Source organism: Engraulis encrasicolus, chromosome 6, assembly GCF_034702125.1.
Source record: "Engraulis encrasicolus isolate BLACKSEA-1 chromosome 6, IST_EnEncr_1.0, whole genome shotgun sequence".
NCBI classification, from domain to species: domain Eukaryota; kingdom Metazoa; phylum Chordata; class Actinopteri; order Clupeiformes; family Engraulidae; genus Engraulis; species Engraulis encrasicolus.
Window position 1 is genome coordinate 21,089,557 of NC_085862.1, and position 27,474 is coordinate 21,117,030.

The 27,474-nt window shown below is 43.4% G+C and overlaps 1 protein-coding gene across 2 annotated transcripts in view; it reads right to left on the reverse strand.

Annotated features, from left to right (window-relative positions):
• Positions 1–1,162: 1,162 nt before the first annotated feature.
• The window catches only part of xxylt1 (xyloside xylosyltransferase 1), a 46,148-nt gene continuing 19,836 nt past the window's right edge, over positions 1,163–27,474 (reverse strand). For both annotated transcript variants that reach the window (XM_063200877.1, XM_063200876.1), the window contains one exon: positions 1,163–3,539. In XM_063200877.1, the coding sequence (XP_063056947.1) occupies positions 3,143–3,539 (397 nt within the window). In that variant the 3' untranslated portion in view covers positions 1,163–3,142. The remainder of the gene's footprint in view (positions 3,540–27,474) is intronic.

Sequence of the window (27,474 nt, forward strand, 5' to 3'; positions counted from 1 at the left end):
TACAGTAGAGCAGGGTGAGTCCACGGAAACAGGGCCGCTGACAGCTTTTCCCAGGCCAGGGACAAAACAAGCTTATCGGACCCCCTCTCTCCAATATATAAAATCTAAGGGGGAACCAATTCTGGACTCACTCTCTCTCTGGGCCCGGTACAACTGACCCTGCCGGTCGACCCTGTGTGGAAGACTCTCACACGCCTCCTCCAGCACCCTGAAGACGCTGCCAGGACTCCCCCCTCCTAGAGGTGTCAGGGAGAAGAGTGGCTGTTTGGCACGCCACCAGGCTACCAGGTTTCCAGGCAGAAATCCTTCACACTTAACGCCTCTGCCAATCAGCAAATATTAAACCCCCTCCACACACACACACACACACACACACACACACACACACACACACACACACACACACACACACACACACACACACACACACACACACACACACACACACACACACACACACACACACACACACACACACACACACACACACAGACACACACACACACACAAAATCGGCGTACATTGAGAAGCAGGTTAATCCCATTCAGGGCCCCCGCGAGGGAGCAAGCACACAGCAGAGAGAGAGAGAGAGAGAGAGAGAGAGAGAGAGAGAGAGAGAGAGAGAGAGAGAGAGAGAGAGAGAGAGAGAGAGAGAGAGAGAGAGAGAAAAGAAGAAAGAAAATGTGAGGGACTGTAACAGTAGTCACAAAGGCTAGGCTGGCTGGCTGGCTGGCTGGCAGACGAAAACTCCCCAAAAGTAGGTCAGACTTGAGTGAGCACGACTCTCATAAGACAGCCAGCCGGTGACCCCTCTCTTCTCTCACAGCAGAGGATATGGGGGAGTCAGCTGAGCGAATCACAGCACTGCCACACTGCTCTGCATAACACTCACCAGCTTAAGGAAGAGGCGCAGAGTCAAAGAGGTCAGCGCGAGAAGGAGAAAGATACAGTAAGTCAACAGGGAGAGGAAGAGAGGGAATAAATGAAGAGGTGGATAAAGGAAAGAGGGATGAGATAGACATGAAGACAGAGAGATATAGATAAAGCGAAGAAAACAATAAGGGGAGGGGCACAAGACTAGAGAAAAATAGAGGAAAATTAAGAAAGCATGAAGAAAAAGAAAAAAAAGAAAATAAGACAATGGGAGAGAGAGAGAGAGAGAGAGAGAGAGAGAGAGAGAGAGAGAGAGAGAGAGAGAGAGAGAGAGAGAGAGAGAGAGAGAGAGAGAGAGAGAGAGAGAGAGAGTCTGCGAGCTGAGCAACAGAACATGAATGTAACAGCATAATGTGAGTTGTGGGTGTGTGGGAGTTTGCCAGCAACCCAGTGGCAGCACATCAAAGGGCAGAGTGCTTATCTGGGGGCGGAGAGAACACAGCTTGGCTTCACACCTCTCACCTCTTTCCCCAATAGCCAGCCTCTGCTCTGCTGTTATTACTTAAAATTTACCATCCATACGCCATGACCTCCTTTTCTGTCCTTTCAACATCTCTCCTTATGCTCCTCCACTCGTATTATCTTCCTCCTTCCTGCTCTGCATTCCGCTCCTCCTCTCTTCTCTTGGCAGCCCATTACCCCAACACGCACTACACGCACACACGCACGCACACACACACACAAACACTCAAACATGTACACAAACAAGAGACACACTTGAACATAATGGGGCAGCCATGGTCGATGATCAGAGTGTTGCCGGTTCAAATCCCAACCTTACCAGCGCTTTCAGCCATGGCTGAAGTGCCCTTGAACAAGGCAACAAACCCCACATTGCTTCAGGGACTGCAACCAATACCCTGAATACGTGTTAGTCACTTAGGATACAAGCGTCAGCTAAGTGAAATGTAATGTAATATAAATGGGTGAGTGCACACACATGCACGCAGATGACAAAACAAAGGTAACAATCGTCCCATTTAAACTGGCCTGTTTGCTTGTGGTAGGCTATTGTAGTGGTCAGGTCCTGAGAGCATTAGCTGTGGGCGGGGTACCAGTAACACTGATGGGATGGCTCAGACAGGGTAAGGCAGTAGTTCCCAAACTTTTTCAGCTGGACTTGAGAATATTTTCACGACTTTCACCTAAAATTGCCAAGGCATTTTTTTGGTCCATGAATATTGTTAGTAATAGTTTGTCAGGAAAATCCAAAGTCCAAAAAGGGGTCCCCGCTGAAAAATCTTTGGGAAGCACTACTATAATGCAGTAGGCTAACAGAGGAGAGATGATGGCAATAGACAAGCCCACAGACTGAAGGTGTCCCACATATTCTCTAGAGGTGTCATTAGCCACATTTACATGGGCACTTTTCGTTGAAGTCGATTAAATATAATCGGTTTAAATGAACTGTTTCCATGGGTTTCCTCATTTAATCGGTTTATCATATGAACTTCTAAATGATAAATCATCTAAATATAATCAGTTAATAATAAAATTGGTTCATATTTAAGCCACTTATATTTAAAGTAATTATTTGACAGTTTATATGGTGCATATTTATTAGTTTTATACATTTAGTCTGATTAAAAGTGCCGATGTAAACGCAGATATTTTCACTCCATCATACTCACTCAATTACATTCAGAAACAAAGACAAATAGACATGAGGAAATAACTAAAAATGCTCATGCTCAAACGTCAAATGAGCACAAAAAAGTTTTTTTGTCAGCAACTATAGCATTCAACAGTGGTAGACCATGTCAAAACACCTCTTGCTGGCAATATACTCGTGGATTATATATTTCCACACGTTTTTACATTAGAAAATCATTTATATGGACCCTGCAGTCCCTTTTGTGCACTTTCACGGCATAATTTCTGTAATCAAAAAGCAGCCCTTTTCATGACGGCGTCGCGATGCATTGTTGCCATAATTTGAAAAAAAAATAAAAATGTTTCCAAGTCAATAACATTTTGTAAGGTATCCAAGTCCATTCGTCACAGACTTTTTAAAAAGAAAAAAAAGGTTTCTTCCCTCTGTACTCCTTTCAGCATGGCATTTCTAGACGTCGCTACACCAACATCCACATCTACATCCACTCCTCTAAATCTTTTAAGTGCTACAACAGATCAGCTCCTGAGTTTCTCCAAAAAATGTCTGTTCACGCCCTCTGCCTCTGGCGCCCATTCATTTATCCATCCATCCAACTCAGTCCTCCGGTATGGGCGTGTTACAGTTGCCGTGGTAGATGTAAACGGGCCCCTGGCAGCGGTAGTAGAGCTGGAAGACCTCCCCGTAGCCGTGGTCACGCCACCACACGCACAGCTGCCGGTTCCAGCCGCACGCCAGCACGTGGAACAGTTCCGGGTGCTCCATGCCGATCATGGTGAAGAAGTCCTGGTCGCCCAGGTGACCGCGGAAGTGGTACTGTTCCGCCAGGCGCGCCACCCGCTCGGGCTCCAGTAGCCGGTTGTAGAGCGCCGACGCCCGCATGGCCTCCAGGTCCAGCAGCATCACCCCGCTGTTGAAGCCCGGCTGCCCGTCCGGCGGAGGGTCCCCCACGCCAGACTTGGGGTTCTCCTTACGGTACTGCCAGAACGTGTGCCTAGGAGACGGGAAGGATGGAGGGAGGAGAACAAAAAGCACATCAGAGGTGTCAAACAGTAGCCTGATAATCATAGACTTTCAATTCGCGAGGTGTTGCGTCACTAGGAGGGCACTGCCTGGCAGTCAAACAGCCACTTCAGCTGTCATATTGTAGAGCTTCACTATGACCTTAGGAACTTTGCACCAAAACAATGTCTGAACAAAATCAACACCACTCCTCCCCCCTTAACTTGGAAAGGACACCACTTTCCTTAAAAGGAGATTTCAACCATTTCTCTTGGAATTCTAAAGCACAGCCAGTAATACTTTTGAGACACAAGTGCTTGGCGTGGAATGACCTACTAGTAAGTGCTACCAAATTACTTGCTACCAAATTATTATGGCACCGCCCTTGTAATCATGGATAATAACCGCGCGAATAGACCAGGCACGATGCGATTCAAGCGACAGAGTGCAGCAGCAAGCGATACCAGCGAGGAGACTAGAGTATGTCCGTACAGGCAGAAGGCAACGCATTAAAGCATTCCCATTGGCTGTGATCACTGACCTCTATACAGTCATTGGCTGTCGCAGCTTGTCGCCAAACCGCGTCATAGAAAGTTGAAAAGATTTCAACTTCAAACTGTCGCGCTCGTCTCGCAAATCGCTCTAGTCTCCAGAAACTTTTGTTGCGCGACTCAATACAAAGTCAATTACTTCTGTCGCTCGACTCGCTCAGATCGCCGCTGGTGTATTTCTGCGGTAATAAGGTGGATAGGGAGAGACTGTTTGTCATCAGTGGTTCGAACCCGCTCAGGTTACTGGGATGAGCTACCGTGAATGTGAATCAGTGGACCCCCCTCTGGAGAAGGGCGGTGCTGAGGGATCAAGAGAGGAATGCTGAGGAATGTGCACCATGCAAACTGCCATGACATGGAAAGCGTGTGTGCGTGTGTGTGTGTGTGTGTGTGTGTGTGTGTGTGTGTGTGTGTGTGTGTGTGTGTGTGTGTGTGTGTGTGTGTGTGTGTGTGTGTGTGTGTGTGTTTGAATGACAGGGAGAAAGAAAGTGGAAGTGTCAGAGAATGATGAGAGAGAGAGAGAGAGAGAGAGAGAGAGAGAGAGAGAGAGAGAGAGAGAGAGAGAGAGAGAGAGAGAGAGAAATGGGGGTGCTTATTCAGGCCTGTGCTGTGTATCTGGCTGAGGGCCAGGGGGCACGCTGGGGCTCTAGCTGCTGGAGGAGGGGGAGGGCAGGTGGAGGAGAGTGTGGCTCGAAGGGAGAGGGCTAGAGGACTAAAGGAGGTGGAAGTGGTGGTGAAGGTGTAGGTGGAGGGGGAACGGCAGGATGTGGAAGAGGAGGAGGAGGAGGAGCTGGAAGAAAGTAGGAGGTCGGTGATGGAGGAGAGTGCTGGGCTATTGGCAGGCTGTGGAGAGAAGGAGGAGAAGTGGAAGTGGCTGTGGGATGGGTGTGGAGGTGGGGGGCACACTGTGCTCTGGCTGGCTGTGGGAGGGGAGCATGGCGTGGGGCAAAGGGAGAGGAAAATAGGAGTAACTGTGGTGGAGAGGGGAGGGAGAAGGGGAGGTGGATGGGGAGTAGAGGGGCTGAGCTTTGGCTGGCTCTGGAGGAGAATGAGGAGGTGGTGGTAGTGGTGGTAGATGAGGTGGGATAGGGAATGTGAGGAGAGGGGAGAGGGCCACGAGAGGACCAAAGGTGGTGGAGGTGGGAAAGCATGGGGCGAAGGGAGAGGGGGAGGTGAATGGAGTGGGGGTGAGGTGAATTGGAGCGCGGTGGGCGAAGGGAGAGGGGGAGGTGAATGGAGTGGGGGTGAGGTGAATTGGAGCGCGGTGGGCGAAGGGAGAGGGGGAGGTGAATGGAGTGGGGGTGAGGTGAATTGTAGCGTGGTGGGCGAAGGGAGAGGGGGAGGTGAATGGAGTGGGGGTAAGGTGAATTGGAGCGCGGTTGGCGAAGGGAGAGGGGAGGTGAATGGAGTGGGGGTGAGGTGAATTGGAGCGCGGTGGGCGAAGGGAGAGGGCTAGAGGAGTAAAGGTATGCACAAAACAGGAAGAGGAGCTGCCAGAGCCAGAGCCAGATGGAGCACGGCTGGCCATGAACCAACCCAGCAACCCGTGCAGAGCAGAGCATACTCCAACACATGGGCACACATACAAACGCAGCACAGACACACACACACACGGACACACACACACACACACACACTCCAACACATGGGCACGCACACACACACGGACACACACACACACAAATAATGTAACAGCATGCATACAAGCCTGTGCATACTCCAACGCAAGCACACAAGAACACATGCACGAACATGTGCGCGCACGCACGCACGCACGCACATGTACAGCAAACACAAAGCTTTTACAGATAGTTATTAGAAAAAATGACACTGTATAATTACAGTACTTAGAGCAGAAGGTTTCACTTCCACAGGGAAAGTGTGGGTAGATGTGTTTGCATAATGAAATAAAAAGACGATGTGTGGAAGGGGAGAGAACTATCCAGGGGTTGTGTGAAAGACCATAGTGTTTATTTCACAAAAATCTATAAAAAAGTGGTGATATACGCCAAGATGGTTGTCCTGCACACATACACGCACGCACGCACGCACGCACGCAGGCAGGCAGGCAGGCAGGCAGGCAGGCAGGCAGGCAGGCACGCACGCACACACACACACACACACTCACACACTCACACACACTCACACACTCACACACACTCACACACTCACACACTCAGATATACACTGTGAAGCGTGGGGTTAACAGCCTGTTTGCTCAGCTGGATGCTATGGGTGAGTGACCCTCCGAGGCCCCTACTGCCTTCCCCACCTCATGCACCACACAGGGGGTTGGTAGGCACAACACAGGGTAGCACAGCACAAGGGGGTGGTAGCAGTGGAGATCCTACAATGACTGGCACCCGGCCGATGACAGGCGAAAAAGACATTGCATATTCAGTGATAATAACCATCTTATTATTGCAACAGTGTGGTAATAGCGCGGGAATACAATTACATTCAGAGTGCGTGTGTGTAATACTGTACGTAGGTATGAGTGGATAAGCACGAGACACAGGTCAACAACCTCAACAAAGCAAATCCAAACCCAAAGGCTCCCAGAGGCAAAGATGGGCAGCCTTGTACCACCTTAGGGTAGCTACTGGTCATGGGCAGCCTTGTACTCCCTTAGGGTAGCTACTGGTCATGGGCAGCCTTGTACTCCCTTAGGGTAGCTGCTGGTCATGGGCAGCCTTGTATTCCCTTAGGGTAGCTGCTGGTTATGGCTTCACCTCTTCTACAAGAGACACACAAGTAGGCAGAGAACTGAGTATCACCATGTCAGAGGAAGAGAGAATGTAAACAACTTCACGTGAACTTGAAGTAAACATTAATTTCAATTAAATAACTTCATATTGAAATTAATATATAATTGTTTTCCATTTTTTGTTCAAATGTTGGCTGTCATAGAACAAAACACTGCCTTTTAGACACCATTTGCATTGCATTGAATAGAAATTGCACTTAATCAGACACTTCTGTACAAGACAGCCACAGCAATTAAGTATGAGTGCTGCTTTGTGACTTGTCGGCTTCTTTTGTTATTTCCAGACTTTTCTAACAATACCACACCAAATCACAGCAATAAAATGGCACCAAAAGTACGCCTTTCTTCCATACTTTGGCACTTGCAAGCAATGTAGAACTACTGCAGAGTAGCTATCAGCATTTGCCCTCTATCATGGTCTCTAAGAGTCACATGCTACTCCTAACTTTGGTGTACTACTAAAGGGCTCTGCATACTTCACGTGCGCATTTTGTCGCGTGTGGCGCGAGAACCATTAATGACGTCATCACTTGCGACAGACTATTCATACTTCAGAAGGCTTTCGCTCGCATTGTCGGAAGTGCCCTCTGCTGTTCATGAGAGAAACGGCAGTTTCTTTCGCAACTCGCAGCGTGAGTTCTACGGATGCATAAAATAGAAAGCCAAACACGGCTGCTGTAGGGCTACTGAACGTCTGACTTGTGACTTACCACATTGAAACATATATTTTTTGTTGTAGCCTACATTGCCAGATCATTCCAAGACCATGTGAGAGCATTGTTCTGGCGGCAGAATTATTAAATATATCGCCGAACACAACGTGCTTCTGAACAAAGTAAACAATTGTTTCACTGAACAACATTTAAGAGAGAAGATAAAATAACTCTCTATGACATTTTATTATCCTTAAAATGGTGCAGGATCCATTCTGTAGTAGCCTACAGTAGTTGTAGCCTCTCTTCGCAACTCCTGCTTTGTTTGCCTACCTGCATGGTCGCTGGTGGCGCACGACATGTTACAAAAAATGTGGGGTGCACGACGTCGCGACACGGCAGCTCGCGCCACGGCGTGTGACGTCATTTTGGGTCGCGAGTGAGGTCGCGAGTGAAGTATGAAGGAGACTTACACCAGTCACGCCAAGTATGAATCCCCCTTAATACAAACCCTAACTCCATAGAAGTTGGGACACAAGCTTAATTATGAATAATAACAAAATACTGCCAATTTCAAAAAGTCTGGTTCTGACATTAGTGGGAGAACGGTACAAAGAAAACATATCAGCCATCAAAACTGACCAAAATTATTGTTTTGGGGGATATTCATGAATATGTAAATCCAACGCATCTCAAAAGAGTTGGGACGGGGACAATAAAAGGCAACAAATGTCGAGGAAGACTAAAAACAAAACAAAGAACAACACTTAACATTTTATCGCATTAACCGATGAGACGATTTCATATAAAAACAGTGTTGATTCCAATCTTGGTCATGATTTCACCAGCTTAAATGGTAGGTGTATTCCTTGTCATGTTTTTCAATGTTTTCCTTTCTGTAGTGCTTACAGTGTGACAGGTCTTGACCAAAAGCCAGCCATTTTATGTCCTGCTGGTCCTTATGTTGGAGTTAAACTGTGAAAACATAGTAGAGAATGCAATTTGTCCTTACTATGTGGCAGTAATCGAAGATCTCCATTCAAAATATAACGCACAAGTGGCTTTTCATGCTGTTTAAAACCCATTTATTTAACTCAGTACTGTATTCAATTCTACAGGTGAATTAGAACAGCTTAACCAATGTACTACTGCACCCCCATGCCATCATGGAGGCTGACTTTTGAAGTTAGCACTAACACAACTTGCATGGCCAATTTTCACTGTAGCACAGGATGTGCAAGACTCTAATATTTTCAAAAAAGAATTGACTCTGCAACTTCTGCTGACTTCTGTAAGCAAAGGACAGTTTCCGATGTCGTCTGGGACTATTTCAAGTGAGCTCGGGTGGATAGGGGAACGTTAAACCCCTCTAATCATTTGCACACGTGAAGCGTCCTTAATATGGTCAAGTTTTCACTAGCTGTAGGCCTAATTCTCGGAGTGCTAGAGTGAGACTACAGCCAATATATATTTCATGTCATGAACCTACAATCATTTTAAAGACAAATGTCTTAAATACACTCAATCACAGTTCATCAATGGAATTCAAGACTTTATGTAATAACTATGGTAATTGTTCCCTCTGCATCTTTAATTCTGAGTGACTCAGCCTCTCTGTGATTGTCTTATACCTGGACACTCAAATTGTTCATCAGTACAATTCATTTTGAAATGATCTCCCTTGTTTTTTTCTTATTTGGATGTTTATAACATTTCACGGATCCCTGTCCCAACTTATTTGAGATGTGTTGCAGTTATCAAATTAGAAATGAGTACATATGTCCCCTAAACCAATATTTTTTCTCGGTTTTAACACTTTTTCACTATTCTCCATCTAAGGAATGTATTGAATGTTTTGAAAATGATAGCATTTTGATTTTATTCTCAGTTTACCAAACGTCCCAAAACATTTAAAGGGACACTGTGTGAGTTTTTTAGTTGCTTATTTCCAGAATTCATGCTGCCCATTCACTAATGTTACCTTTTTCATGAATACTTACCACCACCATCAAATTCTAAGTATTCATCATGACTGGAAAAATTGCATCTTCTCCATGGTCCGCCATTTTGAATTTCCAGAAATAGCCATTTTTAGCTGCAAAAATGACTGTACTTGGGTCATACTAGAAAATATTTGTTTATTACTTAGTAAACTTTCATGTAAAGATCAAATTTGGCAATAGGCAGCCCAGTTTCAATGAGCAGCATAGTTGCAGTACCTTTTTTGACAATTTCCTGCATAGTGTACCTTTAAGCTAAACTTATGTGTGGTTGACGTTTAAGGGCGTAACGCAAAAAAAAAAAAAACGTTTTTCCAATTCCTGAAAATATGATGGAAAAAATGGAAAAAAATAGAAAAAAACAAAGCACTTAGTGGTCCGTGGAATTTCGCCTTATTTTTGCCATTTTTGGGAAAATGTGTCCTGCATCAACACATTGCATAGGCATGTCACACAGCAGGAAAATGAAGTCACACAACAGGAAATTCACTGCATTTTGGCCATTTTAATCCTTTTGTATACATGACCGACATCTGAGCTCAAGCTAACTTGATAATGATATTGTGTTTAATCTTAATATGTGTTTTCATTTCTAAAAAAAACTTTAATTCCTTCTATAAGAGCAGTCACACCACAGGACACCATAAAATGAACATAAGCATTGCGTGACAGAAACATTGCAATATGAAGACATATTAAGAGGTTAATAGTCACCTTAAACTTCCACAGCACTCTCAAATAACTGAGGTACTGACTGGTTAGGAGCCAGTCTTTAAGACCCTTGTAGTTGGCCTTGCAGTTGCCCATTCACAAACATTGACATACATGTCACCCCACAGGACGCAATTTGTGTTACGAAATTGAACTTGTAGTTAATATTACTGTCTTGAGTTTTTTTCACATTCACATATCTTAATATAAAGTTAATATTTATGCAATCATGCCAAATGCTTCATACATTATTCAAAATGTTGTTGGTTAATTTATATATTATATTATATTCCATGTTTCATTAATGTTACAGTCACACCGCAGGATACTTGACATATAAACCTTTACATAAATCTTAACAAAAATGTTTCTTCTAATCTAAGACTAATATGAAACATAATGTACCACCATAATGTATCTTCTTTCATTGACACTTGTTTTTTAAAGGAAAAATAACAGTTTTGTAGGTTTTTAACCAATGTTACGAAAAAACAAGGCGTCACGTCTCCCACCCTTATATAAATCAAAATAAGAAAACAAAAAGTGCCTCTCTTCTTGAACAAGGACCTCCTGCACAAAAGTTTTTGCAGTGTTGATTAGAGTGAAATGTCGGATGTACACTGAGACATTTCTTGTGTGCTACTTCTATTGAAATCCTACTGTACATGCCGCTAGCTCTAAGATTGCATAATGATAATGACAATGAACAAGATTGCATGATGATTCACTGCCAGACACTTGAGCCACATCAGGCACTAACAACTCTGCACTCCATCACCTCCCTCAATAACCCGAGAAGTCTACCACTCCACATCATATGTATTTAGAGAGACAGATGGCGCTGAAATTGCTTGTGACGGTACAGTATAGTACGCTGAGGCTCCGTGTGTGAACGTTTTGACATTTACATTTTGAGGGGTATTTCTGTGGTTGTCTCCATCCAAGACTTGAGTCTCTGAGGGAGTCATGAGGGGGGTGGGGGGGTATTTATTGGCGCACTGGACGCAGGGCCATTCCAAAGTATTCGGGAGCCCTAGGCAAAGACAGACTTGGAGCCCTTCTCTCTATTATGCAAATCACACTGCCATCTCGAAATCTCTCTATCTCTCAAGTATTGGGGAGGATTTGAGAGACTTGAGAGATTTCGAGATGGCAGTGTGATTGCACTTTTCGCTGAATGTATAAAGGTACTACTACACTCACAAAGTATTCATGGCTGTCATTTGAATACAAGTACAGAACCAATACAAGTGCAGAACCAACCTTTCAGCTGGGGGCCCTGGGCAATTGCCTAGTTTGATTGCCTGGTCATGACGGTCTCAGTGGAAGCCCAAGACAGCCTCTTCCTTGTTGGGGAAAAAATCTCCCAGAGCTGGCCTTGAGCCAGAGACAGAGTAAGTAGATTTGCATCTCCATTCACTTCAGGCTGAGGTGCCGTGGAAAAAAAATCAAACAAGGAAAAAAAAAAGGCAGAAACTGACACAGAAATTGCTGAGATCTAGTTTCAACACTTGGTCAATGCAAATGGCTGACCTGTTCATCAAGCTACTGAATTACTGTAACCAGGGCTGTCCCTTGCCAAAGCAGTAGGAACAGAAAAATGGGAGTGCTGGGGCGCAGTGCATGGATACACCCATAACCTACACGTGCAGTAGTACATGGGGACCCAAGTTTCAGTTCAGCCTGGGATTTCCTAACTCTTCCCCATCTTTCTCCCAGTCATTCCATATCCTAATCTTCACTATCCTGTCTCAATAAAGACTGAAACGTCCTAAAGACATTCTGCATTTGCATTTTCTACTTTGAAAATCCTGATTTCTCCTCAAATCAAATGCTTGATCAATTGGCATCCGTGTGAATACCATAATTCATCAATCGTTATACAGTATATATATATATATTTTGGTTAACAGTAGAACTGGATAATGTTTGAGGAAAAACTGTAATCAAGCAGTGACTTATAGAATGGAGGAGGAATAGTTTGAGAGCAAAAGTTGTTCCAAGTTATCTCAGTCAATTTTAAGTCAGTCATATCCATCCCATTCCCCACCATCCTCCCTTACCAGAACTGCACTACGTGCATCACTGCACAATTTTTGCGGCCCAGATGTTTTCCCACCCCTCATTTCATCCACTGCAGTATGATGACCAATAACACACCCCATGCCTCACTTGCCCCTGAACAGGACGTCAGCAAATTGTCAGAATATAAACCATTGAGCACAGTGGGGCGGCCAACCACAGGGAACGGGGGGTACTGTCCGAACAGCAAGAGGGCACTTAACTGTGCGGCGGAGCAGAGCGTTGAGAGGTGAGTCATGATGTTGGCTCAGCCCACGTCTCAGGTCTGAGTGAATAACATCACATCCAGGGGCTGAGAAGATATGGCTCCCTTGAGTCTTGTATTTACATACAATGTGTTCAGCACAGAGAAACAGATACTGTCGTTTTGTATAAGATGGGGGGAGGAAAAGAGGAAGGGTGATGGGGGATGAGGGTGCATACACACACACACACACACACACACACACGCATGCGCATGCACACACACAAACACAAACGCCTCCTCTAGTGTCGAGAGAGAGAGAGAGAGAGAGAGAGAGAGAGAGAGAGAGAGAGAGAGAGAGAGAGAGAGAGAGAGAGAGAGAGAGAGAGAGAGAGAGAGAGAGATGCATGGGGAACAGGGAGGGCAGTTTGTGTATTGGGCTTTTCCAAGTGCATACTTCAGGACAAACATCATGTTGGACAAGGAGTTCGGAAAGCGTAGCTTGAAATTCCGATTGGAAATGGGCCCAAACCAATACAACTCAAGCATGGTGAACATTCCTACAGACAAACAATTGCAGAAACAGCAGGAGATGGCTGATTTGACACAGCCCGCATCTACAGTATAGCTCTATAGCTAGAGCTGTTATTATGTTGCAACCATGCTAAAGAAATTATTAATATACTAGCCCAGGGTGATTTATTGATTGTGTATTCTGTGGTTGTCTGAGAGGTCTCTGAGGTTGTCTGTGTGGCGTGTACAGTATGGCTATGTTGTTGTTGGACCCAAACCGCTCATTCCTTCTTTCTTTGTCTTAAACAGACAGTTGCAGTGCATATTTCCATTTCAAGTGATGCTGCTTTCTGACATATAAATATGCATAAATGCATACGAAAATACAAATAAACCAGAAGGAGAATTTCAAAGATTGCTGGTCCCCAAAATCTTGTAATCATTCAAATACCTGATCCATTAAATACTAGGCAACATGAAGAGCATGAAAGACCAGTTACTTTAAGTTAGAAAAGTGAAACCCACAACAACACCACTCGTCTCGACGCTTATTCTGCTCTACTTGTGTAGTAAATTAACACAAAAGCATTTTAATCAATATGGAATACAATGTCTGAGTGGACCCCTGATGCATCCTATCAGACACTGACGATACGAAAGAACAATGTCTGAAAAGCATGAGAACATAAATACGGTACCTGTATGTCTAGGAAACATGCAAATACTGCCACATACTACTTACACAAAGCCAAACAGTTTCTAAGTGGGCGGACAAGAATATTCATGGGCTATTATGCCTGAACTGCAACAGATACAGTGCTCTGTGCATGTTGAGGAATAGAGCACAAACATTCCTAACATTTCAAATGAGCTGGCTAGCCATTCTCAAGAACACGATGCCCCAACAGAACAATTACCATGACGAGGTTTGGATAGGAATACTGAGGATGACCACACTCTCAGTGATGACGACACTCTCCAAATATATCCTCCCCTTCCGTTTATCACTCTTCATGTGCATGCGTTTTAGTCTGGCTTAAGCATCAATTCTGGTCACTCGGGACTCTCATCTGTTATCCCCTGTGTGTGTGCGTGACAGGCAGCCAAACACGATCTCTCCCAGACAGTCACCCTCCCAGCCGACGATAGCAGCCAGTCATCCTATCTGCAATAATAGCTCGCTCACGTGCAGCACACAGGACAATCGGTGGTGCTGCACCTTTTTTTTCCTCCTCGTTTGATCCATCATCCAGATTGCTCTCTCTGAAGGCAGAGCATGCGCTTCAGATGATGAACAAATCTGTCCATCAGTGGGATGAATTAAAAATGTGCAGTGGATTAAACCAAACAAAACAAAAAAACCGGTGTAAATCCCACAACCAGACTGAAGAACAGGACAATGGCTGGATGATCCCCGACGCAGGCCATATGGGTCAAAACGCGTAGGCATTGTAGCCAAATAAAACAGTATAAAAATTGCAACAGAGTGCCTTGGATTTGGCTAAGCTACGTTTTACCTGAATGGATGGCCATGCAGGAGTGAATGGCTAGAGCAGAGGTGGGCAAACTCAGGCGGCCTGAAGAGCCATTTCATCTCAAGACCACTTAAATCTAAAGTAATACTCTCACCTAGAGAGTCTTACAGGTGTGAAATTAATCAAGGTCACCTCACATCTAAATATTACAATATGCACGAGTGAAATAGCAACAAATTATGCCAGTGTACATCACAGCATGCGGAACTATATTTCTTATTATTGGCACAGCCATGTTGCCTACAACATCTGGCCCTACGATCAATGTTCTAAACACAATGTGGCCCCCAGGCCAAAATAATTGCCCATCTTTGAGCTAGGGGTATGTTAAGTGTAGGAAAAGTGTTGCAGGCAAAGCATTGAATGAGAGTTGCGTACGTACTACGTGGGTGAAGGACGAATTATTCTTTGCAGACAGGAACTTTCAGCAACAAAAAGACTGCATTAAGGGAGGAAATAGAAAAGAAGAGACGGCCAGCCACATACAGAAAAACATAAATTCTAGCATTGAATGGCAGTTAAAATCAGATTGGTATTCTCTGCACCTCCTCATTGTTCCTTGCAATTCCTCCTTATTCATGATGCCACACAGTAAATAAGCCTCACACATCTTTTCAGTCTTTACAGTGAATCACCCCTTTGTTTGCCTTCATTTACTGCACAAATGCAATCATCAATTTAATCCAATTCATCAGGTTTGTCTCTTTAAAAAAAAAAGAAAAAAAAAAACCCTCTGGGTTCCTTGTGGCTGTCAAAATGGGGACCTGCCCTGTACACGTGTCTTCTTGGTGGTGATCACCTAATCCATTAACAGCAACCTGTGCTCGCTCAACCGTTGTACTACACTGATACTGTTTACACATGTATGGATATTTTTGAAAACGCATTTCTTTCGGCCTCTTGTTTAGAATGCACATTTCAAAACTCTTCAAAACCCATTTAGGGGGCTAAAGCATAGCTGTTACAATGGAGTTTTTACTTTTATCCATATATTCACATTTAAAATATCAACATACGTGTGACCAGCACCAGAATCAGAGGCATTACAATTACCGATTGTTCAAAATGGTCATACTCAATATTGGTGTGACCTGTATACTGTATACATCCACAAAAAAACGTAGATACTTCTGTTTTTAAATGCATCTGGCTGGAAAGAAATGTCATTTTGTACAGTCCTTGTTTGCCCATCCGGGATAACCCTGATCCCAGTTGGCTAAACAGGTGTCAATAGTGAATGAATAGGGAAGTACTACTGTACTTTTGAGTAGCATCAGATTTTATAATGAATGTCACACAGAAGCTACTGCTCTGCTATCGGTTCTGTGTATAATTGTGATAACATGTCCTCGCACACTGAAAGGAGATTAATAAGACAAGCATTGTCTAGGTCCAACAGAGACCACTTGAAGAAGACATTCATTAGAGAAAAAAGATGCCCTGAATGGTATGAACTTTAACTATTACATTTAATCATATCGGCAGGTACAAAAACATTGTACTAAAGCAGAAAAACAGAAAAGGAAAAATATGTAAAAGGCAGAGGCTGGAGCAAACTGTCAAATAGGGCATAGGAACAGAAAGGATTCCCTGACTCATGCTCCTGCAATTAAAATTCACGTTTCCTCTAGTGTTCGACATCCGAGACTTGCACGTGTGGTCGCATGACACTTCCATTACTGAAGCTCCCCACCGTCTGGACGGAAATTACATTTCCCCATGGAGAAATGAAAATCTTGATTGAGTCTGGAAGTTATTGGAGGTGTTCATTGTTTCGTGACGTGACACTGACTCAGAGTGTACTGGAGTACATTTTTCCTCAATTACGTTTTTGTAGTAGCACACATCAGGGTGATGCCGTCCTATTACTACTTCCACCCAAAGATTTTGACTCCGTACATAGTCTGGCCCAACCCTCCTAGCTCGATTCGCTCCCGGTTCTGCCAATCAGCAAACAGTTGAGAGTAGTGACGCAGAACTCACAAGCAGAGTCCGTTACTGATTGGTTAAGGTAACACTATTCACACTTTTGTCTTGTTATTTGTATGCTTTGGCATCACTGTGTCGTAACAGTCATGCTGTATGAGTGATGACAGGAAGGGAGTGGAAGAGAGAGAGATGGGGAGGATCGGAAAATTACCTTGGGCCGGCCTCCGCCCCGTATCAACAGCATAATGGTATGGACCCTTAGCCCACTAAGCCACGGTGCCCCCCAAATTCTGCAAATTCACGTATAAAATGGATTTGCAGCTAAGCAACTACAAGTCGCAGCTATAGCTGAGCATTCAGAATGGTCTCTTACAACAAGGCCGGTTTGCTGATGTAGGACTGGGTTCACTAGAGAACTTCATTCAACGTGGCATTCATAGTCCACAAACAAAGCGGAAGAGCGGAAGAGGCTGCCTAGGTAGGTATACTAGCCGGCAGAACCCAGCGGCCCTGGCAACCAGTTCCTGGCTCCCAGGTCTGTTTGTTACATAACACTGGCAAGGTTTCGGAGGGAAGCCAATACAAGGTGCACGGTGGATACACTAACCCAACCCCTTCCCCCTGCCCAGCAAGTGAATTACGGATGAGGCTACGACAGCGCGTGGCTAGATTTGACATCTTTCCCGATAATTAACTTTTCATTGAGACGACGTGAGCAGCATGCAGGCCAGGGTATGGGGGGTGTATGAGTCTGTTCTTCTCCGATGACGCTCCTTCCATTAGCAATAAATTGAACCGGAGGCGCAGTCTCACGGCAGTTTCCAATGCCAAAAGCACATCCTGCATACAAACTGAACTCCTGGCAAGAGAGGAGACTACAAATGGATATGAATGGAGTCGTGTACGTGTGTTGCCAATGAAGTTTACATGAAGGGTGATAAAAATCAATGAATGCAGGACAGAACAGCACACACGCGCAATATAAAACAAAACATTACATTGCATTTAGCTGACGCTTTTTTTATACAGAGCGACTTACATTTACTATTTTTCAGGGTATAGGCTATGAGCCGCAGGGGTCGACCGGTGCCATCTGGGGGGGGGGGATGGGTTACTACCCCCCTATAATAAATACTGTTTTTTAATATCGGCTGTGTATGTAGTTATGGCTTATGTTGGGGGTATTGCCAATATTCTATACCATCGTGCTTGTTATCACTGGAAAGGGGACGTTTCAGGCTTTCATTTAAGCCCATTAATGAATCTGTCTGACATACACAGAAGCCACAGCACGTCATTAAACCAGAAATAGCTCCCATTTTCACACAAATTGTGCCTAAACTGTGCACTTTCGTTTACATCTGTGACATGAAAGAACACCAAGGACACCAAAGTTAACAACCTCAATACTCAGGGCACTCTGCCGATTCAGAAAATGTATAATATGCCCATACTATCATTTTTTATATGTTTGTGAGAGCCTTAAATGTCACTTGTGCAACCAGCAAAAATGTCTTCAAAATAGGACCCAAGAGAATGGACTAATACAATGCCCGGTATCACTTTGCTTAAACAAACTTTGTTTATACTGTAGTTCATATGTGAATGTACATTACATTCACAAGTTGTTAAAGTATTCAATTATTGTAGTGCAGTGTTTCTCAAAGTGGGGCGGAAGCCCCCCTAGGGGAGCGCGGATGTATTGGAGGGAGGGGCGCGTGAAGTCAGAAGGTTTTTCTTTTTTAATACTTTTCTGCTTTACCATTAAGTCAACACATTCCCTTTACAATCACAATATATTCATTAATTTATTCACTAATATTTAGAGAACATCATAGGCCATACTGTACGTGTATATCAGGCTCTAATAAACGTTACGACGGCCAATTTATTGGTATTTTCGTAACCATTTTGCTCGAGCGAGGCGCAGACAGACACCCTTCCTCTGAAGGGGGGGAATGGCACGAAAATTTTGATAAACACTGTTGTAGTGTATGTGAAGAAATACTTTCTAAACGGTAGACCCTGGAATGATAGGGCATTGGGTAACACTTTACTTAAACCACTCAGATATGGTATCTCATTAACAGAATTTAGATAAATGTTCGTATACAACATTTTATACAGGCTATTTCATAAACAAATAGACTGAGACCCTATACAAGGGGTTGCAAGCCAATAAAGAAACATGTTGCAAAGGGAATATGTTTAATGAAAGAATAGTGTCATGTAGATTTATATTATTTCTTCGTCAGTTCTCTTCATCTTCCATGTCATCCCCTTCATCTGAACTGTCTATGGTTGCCTGGTTTCCGCACAATCTCAGTTTACACATGTCTGTGCACCTGAGGCCATTTACCAGACAAACACAATGATGGCTAGAGCATTTTGTAGTGCAGTTGCACGAAAGAAGGTCCAGGACAGCTTGGGGTATTGTCAATATTCTATACAATATAGTGCTTGGTATTACCAAAGATTCTCTATTCTAATGCATTTAAACCGTCTCTGGTATTACTGGAAAGGGGACCTTTCATTCTTTCATTTAAGTCCATTGCTGAATGTTTCTGTCACAAACAGAGGTCACAGCACTTCATTAAACCAGACATAGGTCACATTTTCTCACAAATGTTGGCTAAACTGTTTAATTTTGTGTCCTTGGCATTCTTTCATGCCACAGAGATAAACGAAATCAGACAACCTCAATACTCGGTGGACTCTGTTGATTCAGAAAATGTATAATATGCCCATACAATTATTTTGTATATGTTTGTGAGGGCCTAAAATTTGACTTGTGTAACCACCAATAGTCTTCAAAATAGTAGCCAATATTGCAAGTCATTAGCTGGAAATATCAGGCCTTTTTCCTGCCAATGTTTGTGCTGACATTCACAGAGGTCATTAAACCAGTAATATATCGGCCCTATCGTGACCTAATGGTAGGACACTGGTCTACTACGCGGCTGACCCGGGTTCGATTCTGAACCGTGCCCTTTGCCGACCCTCCCCCATCTCTTCCTCCCAACTCGCTTCCTGTCACCTCCTTCACTGTGCTGTCTCATATAAACAAAAAATAAAGGCTTGAAAAGCCCCTCCAAAATACTTAAATGACCACTCCTGCCAATTTCAATATGCTGTTGTATTGCTCACATTACCCTTGACTTGTCAGTAGACGGAGATGCTGCATGCTGCTATTCTAATGGGGGCAGATTTTGTTTGCATTTAAAAAAATCTTAACATGGGCCTACTCCAAATATTTTCCCAAAAGGTAACACCTGCCCCCATTACAATGACCAGGATCTTGGAAAATGCTGAAGAAAAACAAATCTCAGGTACTGGCAAGTCCAGGGGAGTGTGAGCATTACATGCATGTTGAAATTGTCTGGCGTTATCCTTTAAACCAGTAATTTCTCACAGATTCCACCTCAACTGTATGATTTATGTTGTCCCTATACCATGGGAAAACATCAGGGTCACAAAACCGAATGATATTAAAAATCTAGGCATGCTGTTGATTCAGAAAATGTATAATGTACCCATACAATATTTGCAGGAGCCTTTAAAAGGCCGTAATGATCCTCAAGGCCCTAATGACCTATTTTCTGACCAATTCTGTACTATCTCCTTACAGACATGCGTACAAATGTTGGATAAAAAGAAAAATGAATGAATATATGCATGTGTAGTGTATATACATACAGTATGAATGTATGTGCATAAGAATGTATAAATCCGCGTTGAAATGGTACTGTTGTCAGTAAATTATCAAATTGCACATACAGCACTGCTTAATAATAGACCTATTGTCCTGCCAGACATTTCACAGATTACAGACCAAAAGCTTATTGAAAGAAATTGAAAAATATTGCCCAAAATTCAATATGGTAGCCCTTCCCCAAATGATAATTTCAAAGGCTAAATGTGTGTCAAAGGTGTGTGTGTGTGTGTGTGTGTGTGTGTGTGTGTGTGTGTGTGTGTGTGTGTGTGTGTGTGTGTGTGTGTGTGTGTGTGTGTGTGTGTGTGTGTGTGTGTGTGTGTGTGTGTGTGTGTGTGTGTGTGTTTGCGTGCGTGCGTGCGTGCGTGCGTGCGTGCGTGCGTGCGTGCGTGCGTGCGTGCGTGTGTGCGTGCGTAGAAGAAATTCAAACTTGATGCCATCTGAAATTTGTGTCAAAATTCAATATGGCTGCTATTTCCCAAAATGGATGACTTTCATGCATTTTTCTCAATACTGTGGGGCCATAATATAGGCCAACTACATAGTAGATGACTTTTTTCAGCACTTTTCTGTTATATTCTCTAACAGATATTTTACCAAAGGTTGACTAAACAAACAAAAAATAAGTTTGATTTCGCTTCCTTGAAGCAGAGAATGGTCCTCCTACAATGGTCAAATGGCACATAGACAGTCAACTGCTGAAATAACTAGGCCTATGGTCCTTGCAATGACATAAGCCTATAATATTCATTGATGAGTACAGTTCCTTTTTTTAAGCACAATTATTTCCTATTGCCTAATGGACAAATGTATTGATTCATTCATTCATTCTTTCTTTCTTTCATCCGATTAGGATAATACACACTAATCAATACATCAGTTGAAAAAACATCAATATAAATATGTTGGTATTTGCATAGTTGCCAAATGTCATCCGTAGTCCTAAGGCAGGTACCCATAATAAAAAGAACAATACTGCATTACAGAAGACATGACATTTTACCACAAACACCAAATATATACAGAGTAAAACAATGTTCATACTATTAATTAATAGGAGCCGGTCTGGTTTATTTTCAGCCACTGTTTACGGGTCATTTTGAAGATGCTGATGTTGTCACATAGCCTGGCCGTGCCAAACCCCTAGGGGCGTCTAGATTTCTAGGCTAGTTGTCACACAGTCCGATATGAGCATGGCTGAACAATAGAAGGTGAATTTCGATTTTGCCACCTTGACATATCCTAAAGAAAGTGGTCAAAAATTGCTCAATTAAGCATATGGGTGGGAGACGTGACGCCTTGTTTTTTCGTAACATTGGTTAAAAACCTACAAAACTGTTATTTTCCTTTAAAAAAACAAATGTCAATGAAAGAAGGTGTGGTACATTATGTTTCATATTAGTCTTAGATGAGAAGAAACATTTTTGTTAAGATTTATGTAAAGGTTTATATGTCAAATTTCCTGCGGTGTGACTGTAACATTAATGAAACAATATATAATAATATACATATAAATTAACCAACAACATTTTGAATAATGTATGAAGCATTTGGCATGATTGCAAAAATCTTAACTTTAGATTAAGATATGTGAATGTGGAAAAAACTCAAGACAGTAATATTAACTACAAGTTCAATTTCGTAACACAAATTGCGTCCTATGGGGTGACATGTATGTCTGTTTGTGAATGGGCAGCTGCAAGGCCAACTACAAGGGTCTTAAAGACTGGCTCCTAACCAGTCAGTACCTCAGTTATTGGAGAGTGCTGTGGAAGTTTAAGGTGACTCTTAACCTCTTAATATGTCTTCATATTGCAATCTTTCTGTCACGCAATGCTTAGGTTCATTTTATGGTGTCCTGTGGTGTGACTGCTCTTATAGGAGGAAAAAAAAGTTTTTTATTAATGAAAACACATATTAAGATTAAACACAATATCATTATCAAGTTAGCATGAGCTCAGATGTCAGTCATGTATACAAAAGGATTAAAATGGCCATAATGCAGTGAATTCCCTGTGGTGTGACTCCATTTTCCTGCGGTGTGACATGCCTATGCTATGTGTTGATGCAGGACACATTTTCCCAAAAATGGCAAAAATAAGGTGAAATTCCACAGACCACTAAGTGCTTTATTTTTTTCTATTTTTTTTCCAATTTTTATCCATCATTTCTTTCAGGAATTTGAAAAACTTTTTTTTTTTTTGCGTTACGCCCTTAAACGTCAACCACCCATATACACAACACTGCTGAAACTAGGGCATCTCAAATTCCCTCCAACATTCAATATGGTAGACGTTTCTGAAACTATTTCCAACAAAACATTTATCCACCCTTACCCCCACCTGCTCTACAGTATCTCACCCCCACTACCCTACCCACCCCCACTCCCCTCCCCACCCTACAGTGTCTTATCTCCCCAACCCCCCTCACTTTCCTTTAAGCCCCCACCCCTCCCCCCACTCACCTCCCCCCACGCCCCCCCCCACTCAACAGTGCCCTCCACTCACCTACCCCCACTACCCCCCTTGCCCCCCCCCCCCCCACTCCACAGTGCCCCCCATCACCTCCTCCCACTCAACAGTGCCCTCCACTCACTTACCTCCACTACCCTGGCCTTGCCCCCACCCAACAGTGCCCCCCCTCAATTGCCCCCACTCACCTCACCCCTACTTCTCCCCCTTGCCCCCCCACCCCACCTCTACATCTACATACAGTGCCTCCCCATGCCCCCGCTCATCTCTTTTATCTCCTTACGTCTTATGTCTCCTTACATTTCCTTACGTCTATAAAGAGATAGGACAGAATTGGACTTAAAATATGTCATATTAATGATCATTATGGCCTTTTGTAAGGCTCTCACAATACATTGTATGGGTAAAACATACATTGTCTGAATTAGCAGAGTGCCTTGAGTGTTGAAATGGTTGGGGTTTGTGTCCTTGATGTTTTGCCATGGTTTAGAGAAAGCCTACTAAAGAAAGCCTACAGTTTAGGCGACATTAGTTATTATTATTTCTGGTTTAATGAAGTGCTGTGACATCTGAGTATGTCAGGCCGATTTAGTAATGATCTTAAATGAAGGCCTAATACCAAGCAGTGATGCCAAGTAGAAACTTTGGAAGGAAAAAGGCCCAATATTTCCAACAGATGACCTGCATGTATTGGCTATTATTTTGAAGACTTTTGCTGGTTGCACAAGTCAAATTAAACGCTCTCACAAACGCATACAAAATAATTGTATGGGCATATTATACATTTTCTGAATCAGCAGACTCCAAAGAGTATTGAGGTTGTCCAATTTTGTGTCCTTGGTGTTCTTTCACGCCACAGAGATAAACAAAAGCAGACAGTTTAGCCAAGAGTTGTTGGAAAATGTGAGCTATGTCTGATTTAATGAAGTGCTGTGACCTCTGTGTATGTCAGACAGATTCACCAATGGGCTTAAATGAAAGCCTGAAAGGTCCCCTTTCCAGTAATACCAGGCACCATGGTATAGAATATTGGCAATACCCCACGAAATGAGCCTGAACTAGACATGCATACGAATTCAAAAATGGAATTTAATAGAGAGGGGTAGTCACTTCAAGAGCCGAAAAAAGGGGTTTCGCTACCACCCCGTGACTGCTATCAGGCTTTTTCTAGTAGTGGGGGGATATACCTTACCAAAAAAAAAATGTTAGCATCCCCCCCCCCCCTAACCGTTAGGCTATGGCTGCCACAATAATTATCTGACAATTTTATCCAAAGCTACTAACAGATATTACCATGGAGTGGGGTAAGTAGTGGAAGGGAAAGATTCGAACCGTCAACCCTTTGTTCTAAAGCCCATCCCCTTAACCACTAGACCACAGCCACGGTACAATTATATAGCTATATTATCCCCTCATACCAATATGAAGTTGTACATCAAAGGACCGTCTTACTTCAAAAGGGCCCAAGACATACAAGACATACCATCTCTTCAGCCTCAGACAATCTGTTGCAGCCATCAAACAGAAGGTGAACGCAGGTGCAGAGCAGACCAAAAAAAAGGCAGATGGCTTTATAAAAGCCAGTGTGCCCTGCCAAAGGGCTGGAGCTGAGGAGAGAGAGAGGGGCACGCAGCATGTAAGCGGAGAGGCCATCAACAGCAAGTCATTACAGACCTCCTCCTTATTAGAGTACGTTATGAGAAACCTGAAAAACATCCAAGGTTGAATTTGACAGACCGGTGGCCGCACATTGTTCAAGTTTGCAGTTTGAGGTTATGCCTATTCTACCATCTAGAAGGATAAACACACCATGCTTGGGTTTGTCAGCTTGCACATCTCAAAGTTTCTGAAAAGATAGCAGAACAGTGTTTCAGTTTTTTTTTATTTAATCACAATGAACTGGCATTTCCCTAAATTGTGTAGGAGTTTACTTTTTCCGCTTGTTTCCCTTCTGGTGAAACTGAGGTATTATGCTGTGTGGGTGGCATAGAAGGCAGCAGATACAGCAACTTGCAGGTTTGTGCAGTGCAGAGCAAAGCCAGTCACTGTGTACAGCAGAGGAAAAGACACAGGAGTGCTCTCATGCAAGTACCACATATCACACGTTACTGCTCAGCCTGCAGCCACCTACCCACTGACACTAACATGATGACAGCAGGCTCACCCATGACGGTAAAGACAGCGATGGCGCCACCTCCTTCCCATAATCTAAGACCCTGCATAGGGACGTCATGCAGAGCACAGCAGAGTCGATGGTCAAAACAGCAATCTGTTCATTCATTAATAATAATCCTTACTTTAGAAGAAGCATCTAGATCCCCAGATATATCAAGTAACAGCGTAGATACAAAAGCTTTAAAGCGAAGTCAGAACACACTGCCAGGAATGTGCTGCTCACGCAACACCCGAACAATGTAATAGCAGTAACCCCAGGACATCTACTTCATGGAAAAAAATTTTTCGACAATAGACAGCCTAAACAGACCATTTATTCACTAGTGAACATTTGAAACAGACTGTACACAAGAAGCTGGCCACCAAGAACAAAAACAAACACCGGACTTGGCAACTTGTAACAGAGACGACGTGTGTGCGGGGGGGTGTGTGTGTGTGTGTGTGTGTGTGTGTGTTGGGGGGGGTGTTCAGAAGGAGATGTCCCGTAAAAGCCCTAAGAGCAGGGGTATGTTGCGGTAAATGACGTGAACAGCTGGTACTTGGGCGACAGATAGAACACACCAACTAGAAGAAGTGGGGGGGTGGGGGGTTTCCCCTTCATAAACACAACATACTGTACATGTTGGGGTTGGGGGGGGGGGGGGGAGACAGGAAAGAGAGGAACGAGAGGAAGGCAGAAAAAAGAAGAAAAAGAAACTGAAGGAAGAGAGGAAAAGAATGATTTAGGGACAGAGAGGATGAGAGGATAAGTGGTAGAGAGACAGAAAACAAGAGTTGGGAGCAGCAGCAGCAGCACCAGCACAAACCATGATATGGATCTGTTTGCAGAGGCTGGAGCCCTCCTAGTCCAAGCTCTGCCAGTAAAGCTGCCTGTTTCTGTAATCACTTCCTGTCAGTGAAGCAGCCTGGCATACACGCTGCACTCAACCAGGAAAGCACAGGACAGCACAGGACACAACAAACAGAAAACAATTTTTTTTTCAGCATTTCCATGGTCAAGGGGATAGTAATTCCACAGTCATTTTGACCTAAATAAACAAACATAGCAGGCCACGGACAGCCAAAAAAACCTTGGTGCAATGACATCACTGAAGATGTGCTGAAGGTGATTATTTAGAGCATTAACCCACAAACTTGCAAAAAAAAAAAAAAAGATGTTTGGGATTGGCGGACATGATGCTTACTTGTTTCAGGTAGGACAGACAAACCACCAGCCCAGTATGTAATTAGGGCAAATAAGATCACGACTCATCCACAAAGGAGACAAAGGATCTGCTGTGAAAAGGGCCAGCAGCAGCATTGAGAAATCATGACGACCCTGGCACAGGACTCACGAGGGCTCAGACGATAGACGATGCCGAACACGAAGGCACAAACAGCCTGAACAGCATGTGAGCAACACAATGCTGTGCAGATTCAAAGGAAGACATGTATGTCAACACAGACCAGACGTAAACACAGACAGACAAACATCACAAATGTAGCAAAGTCTTTTGTAAACGATGCTGGTGCCCTCTGAGAACTTCAAGGAGAGAACATCAGGGGCACCCTGACTAAGACACACACGCACACAAACACATACGGGTCAATGACATCACGTGGCGCCAATAGCACCTAATGCCCATAACTTATTTAGTGATTGGTGGTTGATGTGCTGCAATGAATGTTCTTCTTAGATAGTGCACTAAAACAAACAAAAAAACAAAAATCCATGCAATAGTGGCACTGACTGTTGTTACGCCACCTTGACGTATGCTACTGCTGGAATGTGACTGACCCATACACAATCTCATTACCTTTACCTAATTTTACTTGAAAATTATGAAAAAGTAAGTGAGTAAATGAAAATTTACTCACAGTAGCTCAAGCCTCTTAAGATCCACCCACAACTTGTTTAAAGGGGGAAAATGCTGCTGTCATTTGACAAGGACACTCAAAAAATATTCTTCTGTCAGATTCCAACTAGGTGAATCAACTGCTCCTCTAGAAAGGCATCCTGTGATTCTTACCGAAACGTTCTTCTCTACCAACACTGAGTAAAGGTAGAATAATGTGCAAATACACAGGATTAACCGTTAAATTATGCACACACTTGAGTATATTTAACCCAAATTCACAGTTTCCCTTTTAATTCTTCCATTGTTAATATTCTTTTTCCTATGCATGTTTGTCATTCAGTCCAGCTGTCTTGAGGAGTTGACAGACACAGAAAGAGAATTGTTAAATAAATTGTTAAATCATTGAATGCCAATTTACATTCCTCACAGAGCACTCTTCTTTCATTACACTTTTTTGCCTGCAATACAGTGAGGACAGTGGAAAGACGCAGGACACATTCATTTTGGTTTTGGGTTATTTGGGTTTACATGGCATACAAGATGCTTACAAGGTGTACACAAGTCAATGACACTTTAGTAGTCATTTTTACAGGTAGTTTAATTGAGCTTAATGTTTATTTGACAGGGACAATGCACAACATACAATTGAGCTTGTAGTAGCCACAAGGATAATTTTCATCTGTAATCCTTTGATAGTAACACATATCAGGGTGGTGCAACCACCACTAATGCCAAGAATATGTAGGCGTAGTGAAGTGCCTATACACATATTCAATCACACCATGTCTCCACAAAAGACAAAGTGG